The sequence below is a fragment of the Polypterus senegalus genome, chromosome 15 (genome assembly GCF_016835505.1).
Source record: "Polypterus senegalus isolate Bchr_013 chromosome 15, ASM1683550v1, whole genome shotgun sequence".
Classification (NCBI taxonomy): domain Eukaryota; kingdom Metazoa; phylum Chordata; class Cladistia; order Polypteriformes; family Polypteridae; genus Polypterus; species Polypterus senegalus.
In genome coordinates this window covers 11,386,502-11,413,046 of record NC_053168.1, presented here as the reverse complement: position 1 = coordinate 11,413,046, position 26,545 = coordinate 11,386,502, and the positions used below count along the sequence as shown (strand labels likewise).

At 41.4% G+C, this 26,545-nt stretch overlaps 1 protein-coding gene across 2 annotated transcripts in view; it reads right to left on the bottom strand.

Annotated features, from left to right (window-relative positions):
* dnah5 (dynein, axonemal, heavy chain 5) overlaps positions 1-26,545 on the bottom strand; it is a 390,322-nt gene that overhangs the window by 210,351 nt on the left and 153,426 nt on the right. Inside the window, exons 19-24 of one of the 2 annotated variants that reach the window (XM_039736932.1) lie at positions 22,778-23,023; positions 17,866-18,059; positions 14,524-14,617; positions 14,284-14,426; positions 8,282-8,483; positions 1,637-1,872 (exon numbers count right to left, since the gene is read on the bottom strand). In XM_039736932.1, the coding sequence (XP_039592866.1) occupies positions 1,637-1,872; positions 8,282-8,483; positions 14,284-14,426; positions 14,524-14,617; positions 17,866-18,059; positions 22,778-23,023 (1,115 nt within the window). The remainder of the gene's footprint in view (positions 1-1,636; positions 1,873-8,281; positions 8,484-14,283; positions 14,427-14,523; positions 14,618-17,865; positions 18,060-22,777; positions 23,024-26,545) is intronic. The other variant, XM_039736933.1, reaches the window with a different exon arrangement.

The window sequence follows — 26,545 nt, the reverse complement described above, 5'->3', positions numbered from 1 at the left end:
TGGTCTTTTTGGAAGACAAAAGCGGTCATTCGGTTGTTGGTTTTACCCACACAAATTTTGCCATCATGCTGCTCCAGGTGCGCTCGGCAAAGCTGCCGCGTTTAACTGATCTGTTTTTGCACTCCATTTACACAATTTTGTTATCTTCAGTAGGAAAACGTACAGCCGGACCCCTTCACAGTGCTGTGGTCTTTGTTTACTTTCTCATTTACAAAGTTTAGGGAAAGTATTGGAATCGTCCAAAAATTCAATGTTGAGATTTTGATGAATCTCAACATTTTAGACCTCTGTGACTTTCTCGTATACAAAGTTTAGGGAAAGTATTGGAATTGTCCAAAAATTCGATGTTGAGATTTTGATAAATCTCAACGTTTTTGACCTCCGTGACTTTCTCGTATACAAAGTTTAGGGAAAGTATTGGAATTGTCCAAAAATTCGATGTTGAGATTTTGATAAATCTCAACGTTTTTGACCTCCGTGACTTTCTCGTATACAAAGTACATGGAAAGTATTGGAATCGTCCAAAATTTCAATGTTGAGATTTTGATGAATCTCAAAGTTTTAGACCGAGTCTGAAAATACCATTTTTGGAATTATGTCTGTCTGTGTGTGTGTGTGTGTGTGTGTATGTAAACACGATAACTTGAGTACGCATTCACTTCAGTCAACCAAATTTTATATACAAGTATTAGGTACAAAACATAGATTTCTATCAACTTTTGAGCTATTTCCGTTAACCGGAGTCCGATTTATTCAACTTTACTTTTATACTAATTGTTCAATATATTATTAATTTGATTTGATTTATTGTTAATGGTTCTTTAATGTACATAATATAACAATAAATTCCTTGTCTTGTGGTTTACTCCTTAAATATCCATCCCCATATCTGAATATATGTGAAAGTTGAGGGGAGACCACTCCCTATTTTTTATTTTCTATCCGACTGCTCCGTACTTTGATCTACAAGTGTACTCAGAGCAGTTTTACTAAACTCTTCTCCCATGCTATGAAAGTATCTGATTCTGTCCCATTCACTCTTCAACCTGAGACCGCCCGACTGTTGTTGTCTTATTAACGCAGGGGAAAATAACGGTCATAATTCTGATTTTTCCTTTCATTAAAATGATTTAAAACCTCAACCTTGAAGAGTCTCATCACCCAACATGTCATGTCCTGTCCTACAATTAGTCCTTGTCTTATGTGGCTCCTGCTGTCACACATAATGACTCAAAAAACAATGAGGTGCAATTCAGGCCACCTTTATTAAAATATTGCTGCATCGGTAAAGGAGAAAAAAGGTCATCTGAGATTTATTGTTCTTTTGGTGATTAATTACGGATTATGTAACCTTGCGCTCTGTTCCTTTTCATCATGTTTTTGGATTGAGACCTTGTTTGCCTGAATTGCATTTTGAATTTATAAAGTCAGTAATTGCATTTACCTGTGAACACTCTGGGCCGCACTCTATAAAAATCAGTTGAATTAAACTGGTGATCTTGAGAAATTCTCAAGAAAATCATAAAATAATACTGACCGATGCATATCGACTCCAATGCATAATTCTAAAATGTGTTCCTTCATTTACAGATTAAGATCACAAGCCGTATTCAAAATATCTCCTGCGGAGCCGTACCTCAATGGGGCCGATTTGAAAATCAATGTTAATCTGTTGCTCTCTGATTTCTTTCAGCGCTGCCATGGAGATTCGGATGTCGTCCAAGTCCTTGATCTGCCGATTCAGTTTCTTGCTGGCCTCTTCCACAAACGTAAATATGTTTTCCATTTCTGTCCTGTAGTTCTTATTACAGTGACGACCAAAATCAACCATCCAGGCTTTCGTCTCTGCAGTCAAGGCCATTTTCAAGTCAGCTGAAAAAAACAAGATAATGTAATTGAATCCAATCCGGGGTTGGGGGTGGAGCCTACAACAGCAGCAGTGGGTTCAAGGAAGGAACCACTCCCACTCACGCACACACATGCACTCCCACTCACACGCAGGCCGATTTATAATCAGCAATTAGTTGATCATGCATGTCTTTTAAGATGCTGGGGAAAAAAACAACAGAGGATCTCGAGCTAAATCCCTGCAAGACATGGTGACAATGTGCATGCTTTTCAAAAATATCACATTTATTGCATTTTATAGCATTTGAAGATGACAGAATAGCTTTACTGTAATGGGTTACTACATTCATGTCTCTTCCCATGAAGTCAGTAGACGGATTGGGAGAGCATGGGGGGGATCATGACGTTACTGGAAAGGGGTGTGTGGTGCTCCTGATATCCATGAAAAAGGATGAAGGTCCAAGTCTTTAAAGTCCTGGTGTTCCCTGTTTTGTAAGACATGGACACTACCCGGTGACCTGAGATGAAGACTGGACTCCTTCAGTACTATGGTTATCAGAGAATCCTTGAGTGCCGCTGCTGTGACTTTGTGTTGCTCACAGAGTCCCGAATCAGGCACATGACCTGCATTGTAAGGGAGCGTCAGTTATGGCACTGCGGCTATGAGGTGTGATTACCCGAGGGTGATCCTCATTGTGGAGGACCTAAGTGGCTAGACCAGGCCAAGGGGACGCCCATGTAACACCCGGCTGTGACAGATACTGTAGATGGTCAGGGTGGGACTGGCCCATGTATCTGCCTGGTGGGGCTACCAACCAGGATCCCAAGCTGTTTCGTCATGTAGTGTTTGTGGTAATGCGCTGTACCAGTGTATGCTTGCCAACCTGACTGACCTAACCTTTAGAAAATTGGCTAGGACCAAAAAAAATCATTAAAAGAAGGATTTTGTTAAAATGCAGTTGGTTCTAACATACAGTAATTTGACCTGTATGAGTTATACAGTCTACACACTCACTGAGCACTGGGTTTTGTTCTAGAATTTGCTTGAACATTCCGGTTGATTTTGCGACTTCCCGCATTGCTCTCAGAATCATAGTTCGCTTGCAGGAGCGATGTATTCATGCTAATCTGAGACAGAGGCAACAGGCCGAGGGCAGGGCGAAGAGTGACGTCAGGTGTAGAGAGCTGGGCCGGGCCCTCTTCACTGTCCTGTGTCACTAATACGCAGGCGAAGCCGATGGCTAGTATTAAATAAACCCTAATGCCTACCCAGTAACATAAAAGAAACAAACATCCCAGGCTGAGGCCTGTCCTAATATACAGAGAGGACTCCTTACACTTGGCCGATTCCTGGATGGGCTGAGAAATCAGCACCTTCAAGACCCTGGCCCTTCAGACTGCCTTCCAGTACGCAGATCCTCCAATGGACATTAAGAATGGCAACAAGACACTGAGGATCACACAACCCTTCCCTTACCTCAGAAGCATAATGTCTCGTGATGCCTCTGTGACAGAGGAGGTCCCAAACCGCCTTCGACTAGCCTGCATTCAGCCACCTACACAAGTGTGTCTTCTGTAACCGATAGCTCCGCATGACATCCGAGATTGTGGTATATCACGCTATACAATATGTATATCAACACTCCTTAAGGATGTGAGTTCTGCACTTCCAAGTTCAAGCAAAACCGGGCACCACAAGCGTTACACATCCGCTACCTCCTGAACAACAACTGGGAGGACACAGTTGCACACACCAAAATTCTGGAATGCTGCTCATCAAATAGCATTGAGGTCTTGCTGCTCAGCCGTGTCTTCCGCTGGACCGGTCATGTCATCCACATGGATGAGTTTCAGCTTCCCTGGATGGTCCTGTATGGAGAACTTCCTGAAGGATCCTGACCTCAAGATGGGCTGAAATAATACTTGGGGGGGCGCTACTTGAAGCATTCTCTCACAATCCACATATGCAACTTGAACAGTTTCGGTGCCCGGGTCCTCTCCGAAAACATATCGAAGGTAATTCGTTTTTCTTGACTATCTATCTCTGCTCTTAACCCTTTCCGAAATGATACTGTTGTGCTAGGACATGATAAGTGTTTAATAGAATCTTCCGTTAAAGTGCACAGCATTAATACTGTAATAAGCAATCTCAATGCACGTAGAAAATCTAGGAAATACGGTATAAACTCCAATAATCTAATTAAAATTACTATTTTAGAGGAACAATGTATTAAAACTATAAAAACAGATCACAGATTAAACAAAAAATACACACAGAGCGGCGCTAATAAAATAATTTAGTTCCTATTCCAAATATCAATAACGCACATAGTATTCATCTCTGCACCTCCGAAACATTAAATATGGCACTATTAAATGTTAGAGCTTTAACTAACAAAACGTTTTTATCAACGATCTTATTAGTGATAAAAAATAGATTTATTGCACTAAATGAAACATGGCTTAAATCAGATGTGCGGAGTTTTAATGAATCTGCCTCCGGATTACAGTTTTACTCGTCAGACCGCCAGGGAAAAGGGGGCGGATTGGCTAACATTTACTCGAGCGATTAAAATGTAAAGATGTCAGTTTTGGTAAGTTCAAGTCCTTTGAGTATCTCGCCGTTGTTATTCATGGAGATTCTCAAGTTCTAGTACTATCCGTGTATAGACCTCCTAAATATAACGTCTTTTTTGAGGAATTCTCTGACTTAATGTCAATTTTAATTACTAACTATGACACACTCCTAATAGTTGGCGACTTTAATTTTCATATAGATAATCAGTGTGATCTAAAAGTAAAAGAATTTATGAACCTCCTGGATTCTTTTGATTTGAGACAACTCATAAATCAGCCTACACATAAAGCAGGTCATACATTAGACTTAGTGATTACTAAAGGACTGAAAGTTGATATAAAACAGATCATTGATATTGGTCTATCAGACCATTTTCTTCTACTTTTAATATAGAAATAATGATAAAAACACTCATGAGAAGCATATTGTTAAAAACGCTTCTTTGACTCGCAGCAGCTTTAAAACTTACAAACATTTTAAGCAATCAGTCCGTTTATAGTGCCAGCTATAATAGCGAGGATAATGTAAATAGTAAGGTGGAAAGATTTAATACTAAAGTGAGAGCTGCTGTTGACATAGTTGCACCTGAAAAGACAGTGAAAAAATCTTCTAGCATTGTTATACCATGGAAGACCCAAAGAGTGTCTGATTTAAAGAGAACATGCCGTAGAGCTGAGCGTCAATGGAGGAAGACTAAACTTACTATCCACCATGAAATATTAAAAGTCAAAATAACAGAATACAATAACACTGTCCGTCTTGAGAGACGCTGCTATTTCTCTAAGATTATAAATAACAATGCTAGTAATCCCAGAGTCTTATTTTCAACAATTGATCGCCTACTAAACCCAGGTAACTCAAAGGAATGCCTCCTAAGTGCTTCCAGTGAAACCTGTGAGGCTGTCGCTGTATTTTTCAATCAAAAAATTAATGATATTAGAAATAACATAGTATATCCCTCCAACACTAAGGATCCTCCTAAACCCCAGCATCCTGTTATAAACAAATTAAACTCTTTCACTAGGATAGATTTACCTGATTTACAAAAATAATCTCTCAATTAAAACCCTCCACCTGCCCTTGACCCGATACCAACAAGGTTTTTCAAAGAAGTATCAGGCGTGCTAATTGATAATGTTCTGACATAGTAAATTCGTCATTAGATACGGGGGTCTTCCCAGACTGTCTTAAGACTGCTGTAGTTAAACCCCTACTTAAGAAACATAATCTTGACCCTCAGCTCTTGAAAATTTTAGACCCATCTCTAACCTGCCTTCTTAAGTAAAGTTCTGGAGAAGGCAGTCATTATGCAGTTAAATGACCACCTAAATAAACATGCTATTCTTGATAAATTTCAGTCGGTTTTAGAACAAATCACAGCACAGAAACTGCACTCGTTAAAGTAGTAAATGACTTGGGTAAATGCAGACAGAGGCCATTTATCTGTTCTCATCCTCTTAGATCTGAGTGCTGCATTTGACACCATTGATCACAACATTCTTAGAAATCGCCTTAGTCAATGGGTGGGCCTCTCTGGCAGTGTCTTAAATTGGTTTGAATCCTACCTGACAGGGAGAAAATTTTTGTTAGTTGTGGAATTACAACTCGAAGACACATGATATCCAATATGGTGTTCCACAAGGCTCTATCCTGGGTCCGCTGTTATTCTCAATCTACATGCTTCCGTTAGGTCAGATTATCTCAGGGCACAACGTGAGCTACCACAGCTATGCTGATGACACACAGCTGTACTTATCAATAGCACCTGATGACCCGATTCTATTGATTCACTAACACAATGTCTGACTTGTATCTCAGAATGGATGAATAGTAATTTTCTCAAGTTAAATAAAGAGAAAACTGAAATTTAGTGATCAGCAATAATGGATACAATGAGGCTATTAGAAATAAACTGGATACATTAGGATTAAAAGTCAAGACGGAGGTAAAAAGCTTAGGGGTGATTGTTGACTGTAATCTGAATTTTAAATCACATATTAATCAGATCATTAGGACAGCATTTTTTCACTTAAGAAACATAAGTAAAGTTAGACCTCTTATATCACTGAAAGATGCTGAGAAATTAGTTCACGCTTTGTTTTCAGTCGACTAGATTACTGTAACGCACTCCTCTCAGGACTACCCAAAAAGACATAAATCTTGCAACTAGTGCAGAATGCAGCTGCTAGAATCCTAACTAGGAAAAGAAAATCGAACACATTCTCCAGTTTTGATGTCACTACACTGGTTACCTGTGTCATTCAGGATTGACTTTAAAATTCTGCTTATGGTTTATAAAGCCTTAAATAATCTCGCCCATCTTATATATCGGAATGTCTGACACCTTATATTCCAAATCGTAACCTCAGATCCTCAAATGAGTGTCTCCTTAGAATTCCAAGAACAAAACTTAAAAGAAGTGGTGAGGCGGCCTTCTGCTGCTATGCACCTAAAATCTGGAATAGCCTGCCAATAGGAATTCGCCAGGCTGATACAGTAGAGCACTTTAAAACACTGCTGAAAACACATTACTTTAACATGGCCTTTTATAACTTCATTTTAATTAATTTAACTTAATCCTGATACTCTGTATGTTCAATTCATCATAATAACTATTCATGGTGGCTCTAAAATCTGTACTGACCCCTACTCTCTTCTGTTTCTTTTTCCGGCCTGCGCCACCTCCACCTACTCAAAGCTTCATGATGCTCCAACAATGATGGACGGATTAAAAGGCAGAAGTCTACGTGACCATCATCAAGTCCTTCCGTGAGAACCCTAAATCCAAAGAGGACTGTTTCATTTATGTGAGGTAGAATGCCCAGAGGGGACTGGGGGTCTCATGGTCTGGAATCCCTACAGATTTTATTTTTCTCCAGCCGTCTGGAGTTTTTTTGTTTTTTCTGTCCCCCCTGGCCATTGAACCTTACTCTTATTCGATGTTAATTAATGTTGATTTATTTTGTTTTCTTATTGTGTCTTTTATTTTTCTATTCTTTATTATGTAAAGCACTTTGAGCTACTGTTTGTATGAAAATGTGCTATAGAAATAAATGTTGTTGTTGTTGTTGTTGTTGAAACACTTGCTGGGGACCACGTGGTTTGGAGATGAAGATGGTGCTTTGAACAACAATGGGCCCGAAACCAACCCACTATGCCTGTGGGGGCAATTCTCTTGTCCCTTTTTCCTCGGGGTCTGCCTTGCCCAAATTGGCCTGCTCTCCTACCAGCATACACATAGGAGGAGAAGTGACAGAGATGGACAAACTGATGGACAGTGTCATTATCAGGCCAATGGACAGTCATGAACAAGATAATGGATGGTGAAAGACACCAAGGTAAACAAAAGAGAAGCTAACATGTTGGTGGAGAGTGCCACCACCAATCCTTCGGGCACGTTGGAAGGATCAGGCACAGACCCACCATTATAATGTCCCTTTTACCAGATGTTAAATAATCGTAACCCTACCCAGTATTAGTATCCGGTGACTGAGAAGGCCACTGGAGAGCACTAAACTCACCGTCATGCTCATTGTCATTGACCTCACTCTCATGGCTCAGAGGTGACTTACCAGCACAGCTTCAAATTAACAAAGCATTGTGAGTTTGCCACATCCATCCATCCATTCATTATACAAATCACTATATCCTAACTACAGGGTCACGGGGGTCTGCTGGAGCCAATCTAAGTTTGCCACATGCTGACTGCCAAATAACATGCTACCTGACGGGTGCCAGTGCCATACAAATGCCTTCCAAGTATGGCGAGTTCACCTTCAATCTCTGCCATTTATCTCTTTTTTCCCAATCTGTCGTGGTACAACACTCGAGACCCCCCGTCTCTTTTGCACGCACCTGTATAAAGGGCCAGAGACCCCACAGTGATGAACTCTGGCTCCGAGTTGATCTCCAGCTCCAGGTCTCTATAATAAAGAATCTGGGATTCAAATTCGGACAGCAAAGGGTTTCCCATAATGAACTTTTTAATCGTTTCTTCTCTTTCCTTTTGCCATATATGATGATAACAGCTAAAACGCTCCAGTGCCGTGAGAACCTCCTGTAGGGGGGTGAAAAAAAAAATATAAAGGATTACAAATATAGGAAGAGCAAAATGAATTTGTTGATCTCTAAAGCAGTAAAAGCCTAACAGATATCAGCATGGCGGTCATCAAAGTTCACTCAAAAGTGAACACTTGCATTGATCATTCACTGCATTCACTTATCGGTGCGTGCTACACAAACCTGTGACTCCTGATGTCTTTTTAAAGTGCCAGCACTGTCATGTGATGTCAAGGTTGTCTGCAGCTGGCATGCTGTCTTGAACCTGAGACATCGATAGTCATGTCCGTGGATGGACTGGGCAATGAGGACACAAAACAACAGAGGAAGGTACAAAAGTGTCTGTGCTGTCACACACATGCACCTTGGGGACAGATTAAAAGCTCTGGTGGTGGGTAATTCCTCATCAATCCACAAGATGGCACTGTTCACTAACACCTCTTCTCTTCCTCCCTCTACAGACTGGATGATTGACAACCCTCCCACCTCTGACATCACTTCCATAATCCGTCCCCCATTGGACCCGCCTCTTCCTGCCTGACCTGTATTTAACCGGAAGTGTCGCCATCTTGGAGCAGTCACTTTGAAACTTGTGAGACTTGGAGGCTTGTCATCCCAGCACTCAATTATTTTGTGTTTTATATTTTTTATTAATTGTTTCTTGCTGTAAAGAGAACCATTCGCATCTTAACATCAGCAAAAGCAAGGAATTGCTTATTGACTTTCGCCTCAACAAAGAGCCTTTGTGTCTAGTCACTATCCAAGGAGTAGATGTAGAGGTGGTCCACTCCTACAAATATTTGGGGGTCCACATTAAAGGCAGGCTGGACTGGTCTCAGAACACAGAGGATCTATAGAAGGAAAGGCTGAAGAGGCTCTTTTTTCTTAGTAGAATGCAATCCTTTAATGTGGGAAGTGACATCCTTCACATGTTGTACAACTCTTCTGATGGTCAGTGCGATTTTATATACAGTGGTGTACTGGGCTGGTCACTTCAAGAGAGGACCACCAAATCAACAGGCTAATTAAAATGACTGGCTCATTATAGGGGACATTTTAGAAACCCCTTGGAGGTCTTTCAGCCCAACAAATCATTCAGTAGAAGTGAAAAAGGAGAAACACCACGGGGGCTCCTTTAGACCAACAGCAATACGCCTGTATGGAAGCTCACTGGGACTGAGACAGCCGGGTCAGATGTTTTCTTTGCTTTCTTTTCCCATGTTCTTCCTTTTTAATCATTCTGGTGTGTATTCAGACCATAGTGTGCGTGTATCTATGTGTCTATCTATCAAGTTCCTGTAAAAAGCCAAATTTCATCCATCCATCCATTTCCTAACCCGCTGAATCCGAATACAGGATCACGGGGGTCTGCTGGAGCCAATCCCAGCCAACACAGGGCACAAGGCAGGAGCCAATCCTGGGCAGGGTGCCAACCCACCACAGGACACACACAAACACACCCACACACCAAGCACACACCAGGGCCAATTTAGAATCGCCAATCCACCTAACCTGCATGTCTTTGGATTGTGGGAGGAAACCGAGCGCCGGAGGAAACCCACGAGACACGGGAGAACATGCAAACTCCACGCAGGGAGGACCCGGGAAGCGAACCCGGGTCTCCTAACTGCGAGGCAGCAGCGCTACCACTGTGCCACCGTGCCGCCCGCCAAATTTCATCCGGGGAAAAAACAAAAAGCAAAGAAACTAGTAAGTTACTTAGTTTGTTAGTTCATTCATTCATTTTCATTCATTCATTTTCTTACATAGTGTCTTTCACATCTATCTATTGTATACGGGTAAAATCCCGTTACAACAAATATCTTTACAACAAAATTTCATTACAACGAAGTAGTTTTATGGTCCCGACAGTTTCCCCATATGACACAAGTCTATAGAAATCTCTTTACTACGAAATACATTCAGTAAATACTTTCACTACAATGAAGTGCCCTTGAAATGCCTGAATGAATCATCCACAGAGCAGTTAGTTCTGTGGTCGCAGCTCAGTTGTGCACAACGATCTCCAAACACAAACACTGTAAAAAAAAAAAATTCTTTCTTCGAACTTTCCTCGTACTGTTTTTATTTTTTTTTTGTTGTTGTTTTTGTTAACGGTGGTTTTCAGTGATACCTTTTGCTTATCGCTCGTCAACATTTGAAAAACATCCATTGGAATTTAACTCATCGTCGATAATGATAATAGTTCATATTAGAAAAAAAAAAAATCAGCTCTCGATTGTGGCAAAAAGAAAAAAGACGTTGCCAGTGAATTTGAAATTTCGCCATCGACACTGTCAACTTTCTTGAAAGGCCGAGCAAAAAAAGAAGAAAAATCTCGTATGCAAACTACTGCATTTGAAGACGTCGAAAACGCAGTTTTTCTGTGGTTCAGTGATGCTCGTTCAAGAAACATTCCTATTAATGCAGCACTCATTCAAGAAAATGTGAGGTTTCTAAACTCCCTTGGGACCTCCGTCAACTGGACAACACGCCGAAGAGCGTCGCGAAGTGCGATCACCATGTCTGTGGAAGACTGTTTATCTGTTGCCAGGGCAACAGTAGGCTCAATGCTCAGCTGTGGTTCACCACCAAAGCAAACAGAAAAGATCTCAATGGGTGATGCAAGGGACATTATAAATGAAGGGAGCAGTATTTCCTGGCCACTAACCTGGTCATGACCCTGTCCGACTGCTGTGTCTGCGTATAGGAGAGCGGCAGATCACGCTACAATAAATAACCCTGCTGTTCCTGTTTCAAGCTGAATAAAGCTGGCTTTGATAAAGTTTGATAAAGTACTGAGACTCAGCCTCGTGTTTTGGGCTGTAAGACAGGGACTTATAGTGCGACCCTGATCTTTTAGGATTCGCTTCTGTCGCACTTCACTGCACTGCTGCCCTGCCTCAGCAATGGACAAACAATCTTCCACAGACCTGGTAATCACGCTTTGGGATGCACTTCAGCGTGATGTTCCCGTTGGGTTGAGGGGGGGTAAGAGAGAGGGTGGATCCCAAAAGAGTTCAGAAACCTCACAATATGAAGAAGAAGAAAAGGATGATTCGGCTTCTAGTTGATAACAGTGCTGCCCACAACATGCATCCACATTTAGATAATGTTCATGTTGAGTTCCTCCCACCCTATTGTACAGCAGTGCTTCAGCCATTGGGTTTGGGCATCATTGGTACCCTGAAAGTGTATTATCACAAGGAAATGCTGAGAAAAATTCTCGTCAGCATAACTTGTAGACAATAGAAGATTACAATTAACGTGAAAGAAGCTATTGAAATGATTGTAAATGCCTGGACACAAGTTAAAGAAAGCACTATAATGACAAATATAAAATCTCATTACTACAAAATTTTCATTACAACAAAATATTTTATAGATTCCTGGCAGTTCGTTGTAATAGAATTTTACCTGTAGTGCCTTTCATGCTACCTATCTATCTATCTATCTATCTATCTATCTATCTATCTATCTGTCTGTCTGTCTATCTATCTATCTATCTATCTATCTATCTGTCTATCTTTCTATTTATCATATAGTGCCTTTCATGCTATCTATCTATCTATCTATTATATAGTGCCTTTCATATCTATCTATCAATTATATAGTGCCTTATTTATCTTTCTCAATATATTATATAGTGCCTTTCATATTTATCTATCTATTATATTGTGCCTTTCATATCTATCTATCTGTCTATCTATCTATTTATCATATAGTGCCTTTCATATCTATCTATCATATAGTGCCTTTCATGCTATCTGTCTATCTATTATATAGTGCCTTTCATGTCTGTTTATCCATCTACAGTCATATGAAAAAGTTTGGGTATTTTGTTTGCTTGCTGTTTTTGTTTATCACTGTTGCAGTAACTCCTATAACGTGATTGACATTTTCTGGTGTTTCACTGAGAGGCCCACAGCTATAAACATTGGTGGTGCATCCTAGCATTGAGTTAAAATAAAACAACTTTTACTCCTCACGGTTATTTTGACACTTTGAGTTTTTTTGGCTTTTTGAACCTTTTGATTTGTGCTTTCACCTTGATTTGTTGTTTTCATTTAGGCGAGACATTTGATCTGTTTTTTTTTTTTCTTTTTGACATTAACTTTGTCATCTGACTCTCCATCTTGTCTTTCCCTTTGATCACCCAATCCATTCGTACTTGTCTTTTTAACGATGAGTGCCGATTTGTTGCCTTCAGGCACAGTAATGGCATTCACTATACTTAACTTGTGCATTCTGTACTACCAGACTAAGATTTCAGCATTTAGCCAACAAAGGAGAATTAGCGGGACCTCCAATGACTGTGTCATACTTTGAATGCTGAAATTACAATAAAATAAGCAACATCAATAATGACAATTTAATGAATTGCGTTCATCTTGCACTGTGAGTAGTAAATCTTTACACGCACCTTTTCACTCTGGTGCAGCACCACTTAAGGTAGCTGCTGATGAAACTCCACAAGAAGCTGTAATGATATTGTTCAAAATTTAATTTACAATTGCCTTCTCTGTGTAGTTTTCTTACTTATTTTTCGCCCTTGTAGGGTTTTTCATTATGCAAATTCTGAATATTACAAGGATTGGTTATTTGCACTTATCTTTACCAATTTTATATCTTTATTTTGCCATCTTGTTTTTGGCAGCACCCTGTTACCTTAATAAGGACCCAGACATGAGTGGTTCCCAATGTCATTAGAGCAGCGGGGAAGAAGGTTGTTACTTTGTTCCAATGCCAGTAAGAAGCCCATTTGAAGCCCTGGGTGGGGCTCACGGATGTCACTCCTTGTTGCCCATTGTGGGTAGTTGGTATTATTAGACTTTGGGGGTGAGGGGGGGTTCCCCCACGGTGTCCAGAGCATGCACCTCCACAATCACACAAATGGCACCCCTTTGTACATAAATCACAGACTTTGAGGAGTGTGTGCCCCTTTTACTTTTACTTTCATAAATGGCGCCCACTCAATATTTTCAAAATTCGATGACCGGGGACACCTTCAGGTTTATTTTCATTAATGGCTCCCACTTATTATTATCATATTCTACAACTCAAAAGCAAGCAGTAGCCATTTGTGTACATACAGTATCTATTATATAGTTCCTTTCATATCTCTATCTATCAATTATATAGTGCCTTTCATATCTATCTATCTATCTATCTATTAATTATATAGTGCCTTTCATATCTATTAATTATATAGTGCCTTTCATATTTATCTATCTATCTATCTATTATATAGTTCCTTTCATATCTCTATCTATCAATTATATAGTGCCTTTCATATCTATCTATCTATCTATTAATTATATAGTGCCCTTCATATTTATTAATTATATAGTGCCTTTCATATCTATCTATCTATCTATCTATTATATAGTTCCTTTCATATCTCTATCTATCAATTATATAGTGCCTTTCATATCTATTAATTATATAGTGCCTTTCATATCTATCTATCTATCTATCTTATTCAGACAATTTTGAAGAGATCTGTTTTTGCTTGGACATTAATGATTCTTTATTTTTTTTTTTAATCTAGTGTCATTCAATATTGTATAAATATATAATGCGAACACTTTCAAGAGGTGAATAAGTTTCATAGACATGGTATGCTGAAAATGTAAAGTTTTTAAATGGCTTATCATCAAACCAGTGAATACTCCTTAATATTGCCAAGGTGAATTAATGAAACAGAGCGTAACATGCCTTTATATTTACAGCAGTAGAGAAGTATAGTCATCCAAAACAAACGTACAGTACATCTACCAGACTGCGGCGTCTCTTACCTTTTTAGTGGAGTTTATAGATGTGCTCAACACAGACACCAGTTTCACAATTTCCTTGTTTTCTGAGATAACCTTGTAATAATTTTTCGCCTGGAAAGGGGCCATTAGTGTAGCTGAAGTTGAGACATCAGACATGCTGCCATCTGAAGAAAAGAAGAAACATCACCATTTCTAGGAATCTTGTAATGAAATATCGAAATACACAACAGCAGCTCTAAAGTGTGTACAAGCGGCCTTTACCATGAACGCTCCTGAATGTCGTTTCCCCGTCATCTGAGTCGCTGTCTCTGTTGTCGTGCTTTAGAGCTGCAATCTTTCTTTCATTCATTCTCTTCTAAAATTGAAAAATGAAAAACATGGTATATAAGCATTGTGATAAATATGTCTGGAATATAAAACTTTTCAATTAAAATACAGAGCAATGGAAACAAAACAAAATGAGGGTGCCACTATTTCATTGAGAAGGTCAGGTCACATGTAGCATCGCCAGCCAACCTCAATCTACTAAATAAATGGCATCCCAAGCACCAACTCACTCAGCATGCTAACCCATTTCTCAAAAGCCGGCTGGCAGCACATCACACATGAGTCCTCAGCTGGTGAGTTGTGGCAAGCGTGTGCTTTATCTCCAGATTTATAACTTGGGTTAGTTTAATTGTAAGCGTTTCATCCAACTTAATAAAAGGACAAGCATCTATGTGTCCTTCCAGTTGCTTTATCTCTGTCATTCTAACAGATGGCACATCACAAGCATTTGCAGTAGTGCATTTAAATACTACACATGTTTTAGATGGCACCATCTGTTGGAATGACAAATGCAATGCATTAAATTACAATATGAATTACAAAATACATTCTAGGAGATGGTCCACTAGAACCATCAATGCTAAGGTCTACCTTGGTGCAGGTAGTACAGTCTTATTTAATGCTTTTAATTTAAATGGAGACGTGTGGTGGTGCCTCAGCGTTAACATTAGCAGTGCACCATGCAATGCATATGTCCCTGTTGTATGCCATTCGGTATGGGATTCATAAAAGCAGTGATAACGTGTGTGATGCGCCATCTGTTGGAATTACAAATGCAATGTATTTTATTACAATAGGAATTACAAAATATATTCCAGTAGATGGTCCACTAGAACCATCAATGCTAAGGTCTATACTGGTACGGGTAGTACAATTAGTCTTATTTAATGCTTTTAATTGAAATGGAGAAGTATGGTGGTGCCTCAGCGTTAACATTAGCAGTGCACCATGCAGTCCACCAATGCATATGCCCTGTAATATGTCATTCGGTATAGAATTCATAAAAGCAGTGATAATGCTTGTGATGTGCCATCTGTTGGAGTGACAAATGCAATGCATTTCATTACTACAAATATCTGTGATGTGACATCCATCGGAATGACAAATACAATGCATTTTATTACAATATGCATTACAAAATACATTCTAGGAGATGGTCCACTAGAACCATCAATGCTAAGGTCTACCTTGGTACAAGCAGTACAGTCTTATTTAATGCTTTTAATTTAAATGGAGAAGTATGGTGGTGCCTCAGCGTTAACATTAGAAGTGCACCATGCAATGCATATGTCCCTGTTGTATGCCATTCGGTATGGGATTCATAAAAGCAGTGATAACGTGTGTGATGTGCCATCTGTTGGAATGACAAATGCAATGCATTTCATTACTACAAATATGTGTGATGTGCCACCTGCTAGAATGAAAAAAACAACACATTTTATTACTATATGCATTACAAAATACATTTCAGTAGATGATGCCCTGCTAACACTAAGGCCTACTAATTACTTACTTACTGATTACAACAGGCAGCCCAACTATGAAATAAAACGAAACAAGTATGGTGGTCTTTGCTGCTAGCAGTGATTTGATGATAATCAAGAAGCAGGAGCAGGGATCAAGATTTTGGATGACTGCCTTTATTCTGATGTTTACAATTGGTAGCCGAAGATCCAAAACCACCCAGTGGGGTGAGACGATGAAAGGGGAGTGCAACTTCTGCAGAAAGTGTTGAATTCATTGTATGGCCTATATAGTGCCTTTCAGATAGCCCATTAACGTTGACTAATTCACTGACGACTTAACGATGACTATAGTTGATATTTCCACACCTAACATTTAAGTGGGCATTACCTACAAATGCAATAAAGAGTCCCATTTAGGGCACCCTCTGTCACCAACACTGTACATAATTTTAATGGGCAGAATCTCTACACACAGCCAAGGGGTAGAGAGGCGACACTTCAGTGACCACAGGATCAGATCTCTACTCTTTGCAGATGATGTGGTCCTTTTGGTGTCATTGAGTGTTGACCTCAGGGGCACCCTGGGGTGGGATGAGGATCAGCACCTCAAAGGTTATGGTTCTCAGCCAGGAAAGAGAGGAGGGTCCTGACCAGGTTGAAGAAGAGATGTGACTTCAAGCGGAGAAGTCAGAGGTATCTCAGCATCTTGTTTGTGAGCAAAAGAAGAAAGGAGCAGGAAATCAACTGGCAGATTGGAGCACAGTGTCCTGTGGATGTCATACTGGTCAGTCGTGGTGAAGAGAGAGCTGAGCAGAAAGACAAAGCTCTTGGTTTGCCAGTCGGTCTGCGTTTCCACCCTCACCTATGACCACAAGCTTTGGGAAGTGATAGAAAGAACAAGATTGGTGATACAAGTGGCAGAAGTGAGTTCCTTTCGTAGGCCGAGGGAAGCAGGGAGTGAGAGATCAACAGGCGGATCAGAGAGATGTCCGGTCACTCGTGGTGAAGAGAGAGCAGGGTCAAAAGGCGACGCTCTCGATTTACTGGTCGATCTATCTTCTTACTCTCACCTATGGTCATGAGCTTTGGGAAGTGACAGGAAGAACTAGATCGTTGCTACAGGTGGCAGAAATGAGATCCTCTCATCAGGGCCATCTTAACTGCATTATAGGCCCCCCGGGCAAAGCAGTGCACTTAGGGCCCCTACCTACACGAGCACTCAGCAAGTCACAACATACGTAGATTAGCATGGGGCCCCCCGGGCAACTGCCCAGCGTGCCCACGTGTTAAGACGGCCCTGCGTTTCATAGGGTGTCCAGGCTCAGCACTGAGGACAGAGTGAAGAGTGCAGACATTCAGGAGGAGCTCAAAGGAGAGCTGCTGCTCCTCCACATTGAAACGAGCACGTTGATGTGCTTCAGGCATCTGCTTAGGATGCCCCCCTCTGGAAGTGTTAAGGGCATGTCTGTTCAGGAAGAGACCTCAGGGCAGACAAAGGACATCCTGGAGACATTATATCTCCTAGTTGGCCTGGGAATGGAGGAGGTCTGGTCATCTTTGCTTAGACTGCTGCCCCTGTGACCCAGATCTGGATAACTTGTAGAAATATGATGGATGAATGGATTTAAGGCACCTCTCTGCCAAAAATGTAACACAAGCACTTAATACAACTGTATATTTTAACGGTAATATTTTAAGTCCTGATGGCCTCCTCTCATACCACAGATCTTATAAAAGTCATCTGTTTCTGCTCAGTTTTGTTTCTTTCATGTCTACAGTACTAACATCTGGCACCTCTTCAGATTCCCACCTTAGATATCCTTTCCTTGCTCCACTGCCCGACTCCTTTCGGGACGCTAACGATGTACTCCACTGCGCGGTTCAAAGCCTGCTGCACCTCATCCAGTGGCGGCACCATACTAATATTAGGGATGGACAAGGCAATGTTGGTTCTAAAGATGGGCTGTCCCGAGCTTTTTTGCTTGCCGGCAGGATCATTCTCTGCTGGGAAAATAGGAAGAAAGGACACAAGTCACAACCTTTATCCTCGCCATGTTTACTGGCAACACAAATGTGAAGATTTCAGCTTTATTTTGTTTTTTTACAAGTTATTTTTGCCATTTCTCCCTATTCCCTTGGTTTTGGAAAGATATGATGGGATAGGTAGACTTTGTTATCCCAGGGGGAAATGTCTTTGCTGCAGAAAGTTATGAAGTGGGGTAGCCTCGTTGAAGCCGGCCATACTGGAGACAACCAGGAGTGAATTGCTTAAAAGTGGGCGGGAACAATTAGACGGCTCACTGAGTCCCACATTTCTAAACCAATCCAAGACCTCGTGAAGGCGGTGCTTAAAGTAGGGGTGGGGATTTAGACCTGCAAAGATGAGAGGTGCTCTTGTTCACCTGGTCTGACAGAGAGGAAGCTTCTCTTTACAATGAACATCAGAACACTCTGGACGAGAACAGGCCATTCAGCCCAACAAAGCTCGCCAGTCCTCTCCACTTATTTCTTCCAAAAAAACATCAAGTCGACTTTTGAAAGTCCCTAACGTCTTACTGTCTACCACTGATTCCAAGTGTCTATCGTTCTTTGTGTAAAGAAAAACTTCCTAAACACTTTGAGCTACATTATTTGTATGAAAATGTGCTATATAAATAAATGTTGTTGTTGTAATGTTTGTGTGAAATTGACCCTTAACAAGTTTCCAACTTTGTCCGCATGTTCTTGATGAACTCATTTTAAAGTCACCGTCTCGATCCACTGTACCGATTCCCTTCATAATTTTAATCACTTCACTCAGGTCACATCTTAATTTTCTTTTGCTTTAACTGTAAAGGCTCAGCTCTTCTAATCTTTCCTCATATTTCATCCCTCGTAGTCCTGAATCAGCCTAGTCACTCTTCTCTGGACCTTTTCTTGTGCTAATATGTCCTTTTTGGAGCCTGGAGACCAAAACTGCACCCAGGGCTCCAGATGAGGCCTCACCAGTGAGTTATAAAGTTTGAGCAGAACCTCCTGTGGCTTGAACTCCACACGTCAAGGCGCTATATAACCTGACATTCTGTGAGCCTTCTTAATGGCTTCTGCACTCTGTCTGGCAGTTGATAGTGTTGAGTCCACTATGACTCCTAAATCCTTCACATGAGATGTAGTCTCGATTTTAAGACCTCTCATTGTGTATTCAAACCTCACATTTTTACTTCCTATGTGTAATTCTTTACATTTACTGACATTAAATTTCATCTTCCACAAGTCCGCCCAAGCCTGTATGCTATCCAAGTTCTTCTGTAATGATATAACGGATTTCAAATTATCTGCCACTCCACTTATCTTGATATCATCTGCAAACTTAACCAGCTTGTTACTTATATTCCTATCTAAATCATTTGTATATATAATAAAAATAGCAGCAGCCCCAGCACTGCCCCCTGCTGGTCACCACTCTTAACATCGGCCAATTCTGATGAGGTTCCTCGCACCATCACCCTCTGCTTCATGTGTCTGACCCAATTCTGCACCAATCTAAAAACATCACCCTGAACTCCCACTTCTTTTAATTTAATGCCAATCTCATGTGGCACCTCATCAAATGCATTCTGAGAGTCCACATCAATAATATCATAAGCTCCACTTTGATCGTATCCTTTTGTTGCCTCCTCATAGACTCTCCAGCGGAGATGCGGATTTCAGTGCTCAAAACACCTGAATTTACAAATCTGCCTAACAACACCAGTAAAGCACAGATGAGGCTGCACAACATCCACCTTCTGACTGCACATTGTGATGGATGGCCGGGTTGAGCTGGGACGCCCCGAGAAGGAAAAGATGAGGGAAGGCAGCAATTTTTGGCCATTGCCTCCCCCAAAACCCTAAATGGCAGCTCCCCTGGAGTACAGCAGTGCCCCGGATTCCTGCAGGGCATCCTGGGACTTGGAGTTTGGTTTCACAGCCCTGATGGGTGCCGCCAGAGTGTGCTGCCAAAGGACCAGGGGAGTCATACTTTCCCTATAGCCAGGAAGTACTAATGGATCACGTGGACAGGAGCCCTGAAGTACTTCCGGGCTGACTAAAGAATTTGAGTTCTCCATCTGACCTGGAAGTGCTGGCAAGTCAGGTGGAAGGAAGAACAGGAGCACGTCCGTGTCAAGGACTATATAAAGGACTGCTGAAGACCCAGCATGTGAGCCGGAGTTGGGAGGAGGTGGACAACGCTTGCTGGGAGGTGTGGAGGAGAAGAATATTGGGCTTTACTGCTGAACTTTGGAGGCACTGTGTGGGAAGAAGAAATAATAAAATACTTCTTGGTACTTTCAACCTGTGTCCAGAATGTCTGTCTGTTAGGTTTAAAAGGGGCAATAGTGCCACCTAGCGTCCATCAAATTTACCGGGTCTAAACGAACAATTAAACAAATTGAACATTACTGTCTAATCAGAAATGCAAACATGCCGCGGCAAAATGGTCGCAGTGTTTTTAACGCATCACAACACCCCAGATGCTACACCGCAACCACCTGCTGCCTCTCAATGACTTACCTCTTGAAAAGGCCACTAAAATCAAACACAGTGAAAAGGAAAATAAAGGGACCAGCAACAGAATAATGAAATGACAGACTCAGGGTCTGATCACTCTGATAAGGAAGCTTAAACCTCACATGGCCTCCACTGCTTGTCTTAATTTCCCACACATGTCAGATCTGAGGTCACAAAACCTGAGTCACGCTCCAGGCGCGGAGCCAAGGCCCAAAAGTTCAACCCTGAACAACGAGAACTACGGGAACTTGACAGAAATCCACAGCAAGGAACATCAATGGAACAGAGACAAGGACTGAACATGGAGACCAGAGTGGCAGAACCCCTTGTGGGAAAGATTGATGACCCAGCGGAGCCCACAGATGGTCTGGGAGACCTAAAAACAGAACAAGAGACTGACAGAGAGGGGGAGACTTCAAAAAGATCAGCTCGTAGTGTCAAAACCACCTACCACAGACTGGGACGGTCATCATACCAGACTTGGAATCCTGGTGCCATTGCAATTATGTGGAATCTTATGTATTTGTTACCAAGCCACACAATACGGTAGTCGTATATCCATGGACCCCAATGCTTATCTGAAGTCTGTTTTCTGTTGTTATGACATATAGTGATGCAAAAGTTAAATTGGCAGAAAGATATCGTAATAGACAGAGGAACTTCTCCAACATCTGGAGCCCATTAGCTATGAGGTCTGTCTGTCTGTCTTTATCCACTGCCACCATCAAATTAACGGATAGTTCAGTTTCAGTACTTAAAATTAAATATTCAATACAGTAAATCATTTTTCTTACTGTAGACAAAAATGCTAATGCTGGTGCTCAAAAATTGATGGTCTGTAGACAAATTTAAATATACCAACCTTTGTCCTAATTGGCAGGGATTACCAAACTAGGGTATACCCCACACCCCCAGGGTGGTCTCTTTACCGTCCTGCAGACCTTCCCTTTCACTCTTGCTGATATCTGTCTGTCACAAATCACTCCTGACACTCTTCTCCACCCTGCTTGCACTCTCTTTTTCACACCTCTTCCACAATCCCCATTACTCTGTACTGTTGATCCCAAGTATTTAAACTCATCCACCTTCACCAACCCTACTCCCTCATCCTCACCATTCCACTAACCTCCCTCTAATTTTCACACATGTATTCTGTCTTGTTCCTACTGACCTTCATTCCTCTCCTCTCTAGAGCATATCTCCACCTCTCCAGGGTCTCCTCAACATGCTCCCTACTGTCGCTACAGATCATAATGTCACCAGCAAACATCATAACCCATGGGGATTCCTATCAAATCTCATCTGTCAACCTTTTCATCACCATTGCAAATAAGAAAGAGCTCAGAGCCGATCCCTGATGTAATCCCACCTCCAACTTGAATGCATCCGTCACTCCTACCGCCGACCTCACCACTGTCACACTTCCCTCGTACATATCCTGTACACTCTTATGTACTTCCCTGTCACTCCTTACTTCTTCATACAATACCACAACTCCTCTCGAGGCACCCTGTCATATGCTTTCTCCAGGTCCACAAAGATGCAATGCAACTCCTTCTGGTCTTCTCTAAACTTCTCCATCAACATCCTCAGAGTAAACATCGCATCTGTGGTGCTCTTTCTTGGCATGAAACCATCCTGTTGCTCACTAATCATCACCTCCCTTCTTAACTGAGCTTCCACTACTCTTTCCCATAACTTCATCCTGTGGCTGATCAATTTTACCCCTCTGTAATGGTACTAAGAAATTGAAATGCTGTCATTCCACACTGTTGACAGCGATGCCACTTATAACTAGGGGAGAAGGAGGTAAAGAGTATCTCCTAAAATCCAAAAATTACGTTTCCCAAGTATTTAAGCTGTGATCTTTGAGCCAGCTGATCCACCTTTCTCCAATATGGCACCCCCACCTCTCCTGGTCTGTAATCATGCCAATAAGGGTTTTGTCATCAGTAAACTTTTATGAGTTTGACAGATCTGTGGTCCCAAAGAATTGGGAGTATAACCCTCATTTACCAATGCCAGGGAAAATAAAACAAATAATTTTGGGGTGCCAAAGATTAAGCCAATTTGGATACCCCAGCTGATGGTAAAAGAAACCCCCATCCCACCTGCCGGAATAAGCAGATTGAACTAAAATCAACCACATGTGATGGACTATGAAAATCAGTTAGTTAATTGGATGAACTCACCCAAAAAATGAATTACAGATGATGAATAGATGCGCTTGCGTATGGACTCCAGTGTGTTGCGAGTGACTTTGAGCAGGGCGTCGACATTACGATGGTTGAAATGTGACAACAGTTCTTGGGCCTCCTCCTCGAGCACTTCAGCTATATCCTTCCTCTTTCTCTTGGTCAGAGGGGAAACTGGACCAGGTGTTATTTGGTTGGCATTGCGAGAAAACAATCGAGTCTCAGACTTCTGTTCTTCTTCACCTTGAAAAGTAAAAAAAAAAAAAAATGTTTTCAGATATTTGAGTTGAGTTCTCTTTCACAGTAATGTGTCGGGTCTGCGGGTGTCAATTTTTGAAATTAGGACATCCCTCATTTTGTGAATATGGTGGGAGAGAAAGAGAGCAAGCTATTTCTGATGTGTCCCTTTTATCCCCACAATTGTAAGTCCCAACACAACAATAGGCGGAAATATTGGAAATTAAGGTTAAAGCTATCATATGTAGTAATGTACTACCTTAATTTAAGACTATAAAATGACAATAGAAGTTCAGAAGCAATGTCTATATGACCAAACAGTGAACTTTGTGAGCTGGAATGTCAAAGGTCTCAATCACGAATTAAAGAGGAAGAAAGTATTCTCTCACCTAACAAGTCTAAATGGCAAGATATTATTTTTACAGGAGGCTCACTTAATCAGCAAGGATTGATTTTGGTTGCAAAAAGATTGGATTGGGCAAATATTCCACTCCAGCTATACAAAAAAAAAAACGAGGTGTGGGAATCTTAATTCATAGAACAATTTTATTTGTAGTATCAGATGTAGTGTCTGATCCTGAAGGGCGATATGTAATGGTGATTGGTAATTTATTTAATTGTAAAGTGATTTTGATAAATATCTATGGACCCGCTATGGATTTTTGAGACTTCATGCAAAATGTATTTGCACCCATTCCTAACTTGAACACTCATAAAATTACTGTATAATGGCCAGAGAGAGAACATTAAAAAAAATTTTTTTCATGTGTTTTAAATCCAGACCTAGATAGGTCTTCAACTACTGGGGCGATAACATCTAACACTGAAAAAATATCAGCTAAACAAATAGGGTTGACGGACTGAATGGTCTCCTCTCATTTGTCAAATTTCCTAGGTTCTAACACATTTTTTGCCATGCAGCATGTGAGTGTGCATAAGAAATACAGACAAGATGAACATGTTATCCTTCGTAACCCAGACAATTTTGAAAACCTGGTAGGGGTCTGAATATGTTTGCAAGGTCCCATACTTGGCCACATTCCAGAAACAAACATTTTGGAAAAGGTGAACAAACACAGTTTACAGTTTCTTCTACCAGAAAATTGCAAGAACTCTCTCTTAGTGCAATCCTCCATGTATCTATTTTTGGGAGCTTAACCAGGTCTGGGTCATGGGGTTCAGCAGTCTAAGCAATAATGCCCAGATGTTCCTCTTTCCACCAACTACAAAAGTGTTCCTAAGGCCAGCTAGAAGATATAATCTCACCAGCATATCCTGTGTCTGGACAGAAGTCTCCTCCTGGTTGGACAGAGATGAGTCCAGGGGTCTTCCTAATTAGATTGCCTATCTACCTTAGATGGATCGTTTCAATGCAGACAAGCAGCGTATCTACTTTAAACTCCTCCTGAATGTCTGTGGTCCTCACCTTATCTCTAACGTTGAGCCCAGACACCCTGCAAAGGAAGCTCATTTCTGTCACTTGTATCCATGATCTTGTTCTTTTGGTCATTACTGAAGGTGCATGACCACAGGTGAGGGCAGCAATGTAAATTAACCCGTAAATCAAGAGCTTTGCCTTTAGACTCAACTCTCTACTCACAATGACTGACTGATACAACATCCACAAGACCGTTGACACTGGTCCGATTCCCCTGTCAATCCCCTACTCCCTTCTTCCCTCACTTGTGAACAAGACGCCAAAAAACTGATTGGTTAGCCCTTAATCCCCAACCTGCAGAGGGACCCTTTTCTGGCTGAGAACCATGAGCTCAGACTTGACGGATGAGGTGACGGAGTCATGATCACTCTTATAAGGAAGCTGAAATCTCATATGCCCTCCGCTGCTTGCCTTAATTTCCCACACATATCAGATCCGAGGTCACAGAACCTGAGTCACGCTCCAGGCGCGGAGCCAAGGCCCAAGAGTTCAACCTTAAACAAAGAGAGCTACGGCAACCTGACAGAAATCCACAGCAAGGATCATCAATGGAACAGAGACAAGGACTGGTAATGGAGACCAGGGTGGCAGAAACCCCCAGTGGGAAAGACTGATGACCCAGTGGAGCCCACAAATGGTCTGGGAGACCTAGGAATGAAACAAGAGACTGACAGAGAGGGAGAGACTTCAAGAAGATCAGCTCGTACTGTCAAACCCGCCTACCACAGACTGGGACGGCCATCATACCAGGCTTGGAATCCTGGCGCCAATGCAATTATGTGGAATCTTATGTATTTGTTACCAAGCCACACAATACTGTAGTCGTATATCCATGGACCCCAATGCTTATCTAAACTTGATTTGCTGTTTTTATATCATATAGTGATGCAGAAGTTAAAATGGCAGAACGATACTGTAACAGAGAGAGGCACTTCTCCAACATGTGCAGCCCAGTAGCTATGGTGTTTGTTTGTCTGTCTGTCTTTCTTTATCCACTGCCACCATCAAATTACTTAAAATTAAATATGCTAACGTAAAATATAAACACGTACTTAAAAGATACTTAAAATCTAAATTTTGAAATCATGACGGAGACGGATGATCCACCGTGAAGACCACTGAATGGGAGCATCCGAAAGAAGAAGAAGATTGAAGCGTATATTGGTGTAAACACTGCATTGCAGTATGGAGTTCTTTGCAAATATCTGATAAGTATTAATTACCTATTACTCTAATTATCAATAATTGTGCAATCAGTAGAAGATCAACATCTGTATCCTACTTTTTGCTTTATATCCGGTGTCCTCCATAATGTTTGGGACAAAGACACATTTAATGAATGTCTGCCGTGTGTACTTTAATCACAATGTCTAAATCGATTGATTTATAATTTTAAACTGTAGGGCAGAGGGGGAAATCAAAGGTAAGAATGGGTCTTTGTCCCAAACACTAGGGAGCACTGTGTTTTGGGTAGCCAGTTAAAAGCTCTCCAATCATGTATGGCATGAGGAGGTATGGATATGGGTAGATTTGGGAAGGGGGTCTTAGAACCTTTTAATGTGAAAACTCAAAGCAGAAGATCCAGACCTTATCTATGCTAGGATATCCATCGATATACTGTGTGATGGACGGCCGGCAGCTCAACCCGGCTGGGACGCCCCTGAAGTGGAAGGATGGGGGAAGGCAGATTTATCAGGACACTGCCTCCGCCAAAACACTAGATGGCAGCTCCCCTGGAGTCCAACGGTGCCCCGGTTTCTCAGCCCTGTTGGGTACGGCGGGTGCTGCCAAGGGGAGCTATGAAAGGACCTGGGGAGTCATGCATCCCTTGCAGCCCAGAAGTGCTTGGAAGTCATGAGAACGGAAGCCCCACAGTACTTCCAGGCTGATTAAAGACTAGGGATTCTCCAGCTGACCCGGAAGTGCGGGCAAGTCACGTGGGAGGAAGAGTAGGAGAACTTCCAGGTCAAGAACTATTTAAAGGTCTGGAGCCGGAGTTGGAAGGAGTGTAATGGAGCTTGCTGGGAGGTGTAGTGGAGAGGAGAATTGTATTATTGTGTTTATTTAGTATTGTATTGCCTATTTGATGT